This window comes from Fukomys damarensis, unplaced genomic scaffold, assembly GCF_012274545.1.
Source record: "Fukomys damarensis isolate Sample0158 unplaced genomic scaffold, DMR_v1.0_HiC HiC_scaffold_26, whole genome shotgun sequence".
Lineage (NCBI taxonomy): Eukaryota > Metazoa > Chordata > Mammalia > Rodentia > Bathyergidae > Fukomys > Fukomys damarensis.
Window position 1 is genome coordinate 3,391,096 of NW_022900938.1, and position 7,079 is coordinate 3,398,174.

At 40.0% G+C, this 7,079-nt stretch overlaps 1 protein-coding gene across 1 annotated transcript in view; it reads left to right on the forward strand.

Annotated features, from left to right (window-relative positions):
* Positions 1 to 7,079, forward strand: part of Pgap1 (post-GPI attachment to proteins inositol deacylase 1) — a 58,797-nt gene that overhangs the window by 30,059 nt on the left and 21,659 nt on the right. The window contains exons 10-12 of the mRNA XM_033756281.1: positions 2,241 to 2,317; positions 2,687 to 2,738; positions 5,823 to 5,900. Of these exons, the coding sequence (XP_033612172.1) occupies positions 2,241 to 2,317; positions 2,687 to 2,738; positions 5,823 to 5,900 (207 nt within the window). The remainder of the gene's footprint in view (positions 1 to 2,240; positions 2,318 to 2,686; positions 2,739 to 5,822; positions 5,901 to 7,079) is intronic.

A 7,079-nucleotide genomic window follows, 5' to 3' on the forward strand; every position in this document is an offset into this window, starting at 1 on the left:
AAAAAAAAAAAAAAAAAAAATCTTTTCAATTTTTATTGTAGAAGTTTTCAAACATGAGTAGAAAGAAAATTTTGTAACCAACACACAACTCTACTTATCACCATTCTGTCATTCTTACAGTATTCCTTCCCACTTTTTTTAACTGCAGCGTTTTAAAATTCTAGTCATTTTATCATTTCATTCATAAATATTTCAATGTTTTTCTGTCAGATAAGGATTTTACACATTGTAATGCCAATATTTCATCCAGCCAAATTAATATTAATTCCTTTCTTCTATCTGTTATCCAGTCCATGTTCAGTTTTCCTCAGATCACTTAAATTTTAAGGTTAAACTATTTGAGTGAAGATTCAAAGTGTGTGCATTGTCCTTGGTTCATGAATCTTAAATCTCTTGTGTAACAGACTCTCTCTTTTCCCTCTATGCCATTTGTTGAAGAAAGAGGATTATATCTTCCACAGAGTTTCCTAGAATCTGAATTTACCTAACTGCATTTTGGGGTTATCATTTAATATGCATTATTTATCCCTTATTTTCTGTGAACTGGTAGTTAGATCTAGAATCCTGACTAGATTCGAGCTAATTTTTATAGTAAGAATGTATTATAAGCAAATCTGTGTGTCTCCTAGTGAATCACGTCAGGAGGTACATAATATCTGGTTGTCGTACTTTTAATGGCATGATGGCTTATCATTGCACTCAGTATCAGCATGATCTCTCCATTATAAAGTCCCCAGGCAATCTTTCATGTAATTATTTTAGCCATTAAAGACATTATTTTTACTGTAGACAGATTTTTTTTAGAATTGTAACAACATTTTTCATCAGCCTTTTCTGTATACTTTAGGAATTAGTAATTTCTTGAATACTTCTGACAGTTTTGGTACAGTTATTGAGTTGAGTGTTTTCTAGATGATTGAAATTGTTCTTTTGTATGTTAGAGTGGTTTTGAATAGTACATTATCTGTTGGATTCACTGATACAAATGAGAATTTCTGCAACGCTGAAGTAAGTTGTGTGGAATAAGAGGACTATCTCGGAGGACAGGCTTCAGTAGTAGCTGCAGAAACCCATTACAGAAGCGGGTTGGGATTAGAGACTGCATCTGTTCTTCATGTTGTCCTGCTTTATGGTATCACATTGTTGTTTGGGGCAGGACAGGTAATGGAAACAAGAGTCACACCAGTATTTAGCCTGTCATGAAAAAACAGAGATACCCCATTGTTTGCTGTCAGCTTTCCTTTCTATATTCGTAAAAGCTATCTTAAAATTTTATTTCATATCCATGAGGGCAGAGACTATGTCTGCCTGACTTATTTTCCCTAAGGGTTTAACATAATTCCTTGGCCTTAGACTGGACTTATAAACATTAGTTGAAGGGACAGATTCATCCCTTCATTGTGGGATCTGTAATACTAAGGACAAATTATGTAGCTATCTGACAGTGCTTCTCATCTTCCTGTGCGGTGGTAGAACTGCAGTAGTTGGTTCATCACATCAGATCCTGGAACACTGCTATTCCTTAAAATTTGTAATGAAAATCTTGGGTCACACTGCTTTTAAAGCCCTACGGCTGAATACAGACAGGATAAAGCATCACAGTCCTCTCTGTGGCATCCCAGCCCTGTGCTGATGAAGGGTTAGCTACCTTCCCTCCAGCACATTCCTGAATGTATCAAGGTTATCTGCTGGTAATCAGATGGGGGCTCGAATGATAAAATAAAAGCGCTCAGCTTATTTTTAATTACTTGACTCTGGATTTTTGTTGGTATGAAATTCTATCTCTAGTTATCATTTCTGTTTTTATAGCTTTACTGCATAGCTGCCTGATTAAAAGTATTGGGGCCGGGGATTTAGCTTAGTGTTTCCACTGCCTGCCTCTCGCAAGCGCAAGGACCTGAGTTCAATCCCCAGTGCAAAAAAATAGTATAGGCATTACCAGAGTCTTTGAAAGTTTGGGATCAGTGGAAATGCTTGTTGGGGGACATGTAGCAGTACAGACACCTGTCAGGTCACTGTCCCCTGCCACTGCGCTAGCTCAGTGCTTACCTGCTGGTCACATTGACCTTGGCCTTTGGTCCCTGTCCTTGACTGCATGACTTTGGAGAGCATCTTGCATGTGCTTCTCAGGCACAGATGCTACTTTACTCATCGTGTAACAGGAAGGCACTGAAGATTTGTAGAACAATATTTTATACAATATTCTTTGTGTTTTCTACTATATTTGCTGCAATTTTTAGTGTGATTTGTTTTGCATTATTAATCAACAGGATACGAACAGTTGGATTTTTGGCTGCATAAACAGCACTTCTATGTGGTAAGTCTGGCGGACTTGGTACCCTCTGTTCTCAAACAGTACTCAGACGTCAGAGGTGCCTATGTGTATTCCTCCACATTTGTTTTGTTGTTACATTGTTACAGTATTTTAAATGAAAAGTGAGAGAAATTAATATACTAGTAATATTTATAAATGTAAAAAGTAGTCGGTAGTTAGGAAAAACCATTTTTATTTTTATTGCCAAAGGAACTGTGTGGACATAGAGTACTGACTAGACTTACTGGACTGTGTTCATTTATTATAACTCTACTAAGTCTGTAGATGTTTTCTTTTTCCTCTGCAGCTTATTTGTAATTTATAATACTTCAGTGTTCTTGTTCTTTAATTATATTTGTATTTATGTCAAAGCCAGCAAGGGGTTGATCTGTCCTGGAGAGCTGAACTGCTGCCCACAATTAAGGTAAATGTAGCTTTGCAACCTTACTAATCAGGTGAAAACATTCTCGAGCCCATTGACACGCTCTTGGGTACTTCATCAGTTGATTGCTGGCATACGTGTTAGACATGTTTTCTTCAGGGTGAGGGGCAGTTAACCGCGGGGTGTACTCATGGTAGATAGAGCACCTGCCCGGCATGTGTGAGGGCCTGGGTTTGGTCACCAGTGCTGGGGGAAAAAGACTTATAAGTTAACAATTTTCTGAACCTCTGTATGTTACAGCATCGTATTAAAGGTTTGATCAGTTTTTAAAATCAAATCTGAGTGGTGTTTAAATAGTCTGTCTTGAGCTGTAAGCTGATTGATGTCTTTTGCTCAGAATTTCATTTTGAGAGGAAGCACCTTAGGGAAGTGGGCATCCCAGAGAGCTGTGAAGTCATTTCCGATGGGCTCAGCAGTGCGTTGCTGAGCTCTGAGAGGACTTGCCTCGGCCCCCCTCTCTGGATGGCGAATCACAGAGGGAGTTACTGCCGAGAGTCTAGTGGAGTAGCAGGTCTTATGTAAAAAACACTTATTCATATAATATTACTGAAAAGGAAAATAATTGAAAATTAGATAAGTTATCTCTTATTTCCAATTTGCATTCATTATAACTGGTAATATTATACCAGAATTGATAGTTTTCATTCTTCTAGTGAATTGATACTTTAAAAATAAAATACAGTTTCCTAGACTCACACTTGAAAGAGAAGTCATTCTGGTTTTTCCTAGCCATCTCCTAAGTAACCTGACACCAATTAAGTCATTTTTGCTGACAGAGGGGATGGTACAGAAAGAATAATTGCAGACTGTGAACCCTTGACAGGAACGGTTGCAGTTATTTTCTGTCACCTTTGTCAATCTACTTTGTGCATATTCATTCATGGAATGGATATTATTTGTATTTGTTTTAGAATATTTTAGAGAACAAATATTTTAGAGAAGTAATTTGGCTTGTGAACATTTTTCAGGTCTCACTGATTCTATGCTAACCTTCCAGGCAGGAGCATAGTGATTCCTGAGGCATATGATATGTGTCCTTTTTCCAATTGGAATATTCTGTCCCTCTTAAATTTAAGAGTTAGGAAGAAATAAATGATTAAAAACCTTATCAAATGTACTTTGCTCTCCTGTGTTTGAAGTTATTTCTTAAATCATAAAATCTTTATATTATTATTTTTTATCTCCAAAGATTGAACGCGTGTTTATCAAGCTCTGGGCCCCTGTGTTCTGAATGTAAGAAACAGACTTGCTGAACAGCAGGAGAATGAGCTGTTCCAGCTGCTTCCTTTTTGTAGAGAATATTGGAAGGCAGGACTTAGAAAGCAAGGATTTCAGTGTTCTGTCTGCATTCCTGGGTGTTCTCAGCATAAGAAGGTTATAATTACTAGGTATAAACTCTTCCATTATGATGAAAATCGAGATTTTATATAATGTGGGTTAGCCACTTCTGAGTAGTACAGAGTAATTTTGCCACAAAGTTAAAGGAATGATTTGAAATGAAAAAGTTTTTGTTTTGGGGGGTTGTTTTTTTGTTGTTGTTTTGTTTTGTTTTGTTTTGTTTTTGAGACAGGCTCTCACTATGTAGTTAGACTGACCTGGAACTCACTTTGTAGCTGGGGCTGGTCTCCAACTCACAGCAATCCTCCTGCGTGCTGGGATTACAGGCATGCGCCACCACACCCGGCTATTTTCTCCTGTTTTGTTTTTTTGTTTGTTTGTTTGTTTGTTTTTGGTACTGGGGATTGAACTCGGTCCTTGTACTTGCGAGGCAGGCAGTGACACCACTGAGTTAAATCCCTGGCCCTGAATGAAAAAGTTGTATGGGTTTTATTCATATTACTTTAACAAAGGGAATTTCAAATGAAAATCATATCACTTACAGGAGTCTTTGCTGACCAAGCTCCCCAGCCGGACACTTATAATTTGAACACTTTGATTGTTGAGAGTGAGCACAGTATTTAGAAGCTATTAAGCGTGGGTAGCTGTTACACACTGTCCAAGGTCTTCCTAATTAATTTCTCTTTCATGCAGTCTGCCATTTGTCTGGTGGGTCTCAGCTGCCTGTCACTGTGATTTATGTGGCCCTTTTATGGCCCCTGTATTTACACTGGAACATCTGAGTGCTGCCAAAACTTCGCTGAAGTAGGCAGAATCTGGTCAGGGTGTTACAGGGCCACTCAGCTAACCCAGGGACGGTGTGTTAACTTCAACACTTCTGTCCTAATCCCTCGCTGGTGCTTCTGCAGAAGCCTGCAGGAAGCTGTGCCTATAGAAGTCTTTTAATGTAAACATGCCTTACCGTACAACTGTTCCCACCCCATGTTTTTTCAGAGAAAACCTGGATTAAAAGTTGCATTTAGAGCTTTGGCATTCTATTAGGCCTGTTCATTCCTCAAAACACTTGCTGTTAGGATTGGCTCTTAATGTTAAGAACTGAAGGTTTTTCGGTTGATGCAGTGCATTGAGTCGCACGGCATCTTTGTCATTGAGGACATAAATTTTGGGGGACGATGTTCATGGCTACCGTTAGCCAGCAGCTCTTTGCTGCCCGGCCAGGCTGGACTCCTCTGAGATTACGCAGTAACCCTCCCGTCGTCATTGGCATCCGTTCGCCGGCTATCGAATGCTCTGTCACACCCCCCAGAGTAGGCACGGAGATGACGCTGGGATGCCGCCTGCTTCACGGAGCCAAATCCCCAACTAGAAGGGCCAAGCCTGCGGATGATTCTGGCTGGAGCAGTGCTGGGTGTTGCTTGTTTCACATGAGGATATGCCGGAGGACTATTTTGTTTGGGTCATCGTGTTTAATGTAACTATTTATCTACCAATGTAAATATGGACATTCTATGAAGTACAAAACATAAATTTGAATTTAAAAAAAAATTTTTTGGTACTGAAGATTAAACCCAAACCCAGAGCTTTGGATGTGCTAAGCATGTACTCTCTGAAATGTTTTTAAGTAACAAATTGAGAACTAAGAGACTGTAATTTATTTTTCTTTTAAATGCGTGACTCTCCATCTATCTTAAAACATAAACTAGCTTCTTTTCTTCATCTTTTTTTTAGTCTCTGATGTTAAGACTTCAGGACTATCCGTCTTTGTCTCATCTTGTGGTTTATGTCCCATCTGTTCATGGCAGTAAGGTAACAAATGGGCTGGGGTTGTTTTCGGAATGTTTTGGGGTTGCTCTTGCTAAAGTTTAAAGCTCACCTCTTGATAAGCTCTCACGTGTAGGGCTATCTAAAATGGTGACTGGTTTTGGTGATTCACCAAAGACTGCCCAGCCATTAAGAAGACCACTCCAGCTTGAACTAAGCAGGATAAACCCAAGGCTCTCTGCTCCTCATGAGAAAAGAGCTCCTGTTTATCAGTCTTGCAAATCTGTTACGAGGCATCTGAGGTGATTAATTTTGGAAGATTAAGTTGTTCATTACAAAATGGATCAGAAATAAGACTAGACATCTCGAAAGGGGTTGTGAGGGCTCGTGAGTAGGGAAGAGGGAACGTAAGCCAAATAATGGCGACTTACGAGAATTGGAGTTGGGGGAGAAGGTGGGGTGTAAGGGCCCCCTGTGGTCTCTTTCCCAGTCTAACCAGCAGACTTATTCTTGAAGGCCCAGCCCACGGCCCCTGTCCATTCACCTCCCCTCGGTCCCATTCTACCCTGTGGATGACTTGTTTCGAGGGCTGTGTTACACTGAATTATGATTTGTGTCTCTGTGGCCATCACTATTGTGAGCTGTTTGAGTGTCACAACAAGAAAAGTTTTACTCTACTCTGTATCCTCAACTTTTAGGGACTACCACATAAATTTTTTTAATGTTTCTTCAATGAGAAAATTGATAAGATTTGTGGTCAGAATGATTAGGGAAATTTAAAAGAAGTAGGGAGAAGAGAAAGGGCTGTAGTTGAATGTCATCTCAGAGACCGAGTCTTACAAACACCTTATAGCAGATTCATTGCTTTGCTTTGCTTCGCTTAGCTCAAGTGAGAGGTAATTCAGCATCTTCAGGGCTAAGAGTTCCTGAGGATTTTTCTGTCAGGTAAATGGGTTTTGAATAAATCTGACATCTTCCCCAGACTTGAAAAGGCCGTCTGTGGTTATTCCAAGAACTTAACGAGCCTTTCTGCAGTAGACCCTCAGCAGCCTGACAGACGTGACTGTCCCGCTGCTCTCCCAAGTTACCAGCCCTGCCCGGCTTGGGTGATGGCTTGGCTTCTCCTACCGTCTGCAAGTCGGTGTCGTAGCCCTCATCGGAGGCCTGTAGCTGTGACACAGGCAAAGTGGAGGAGTGTGCGTCAGCTGACACCTTTCTTACTGT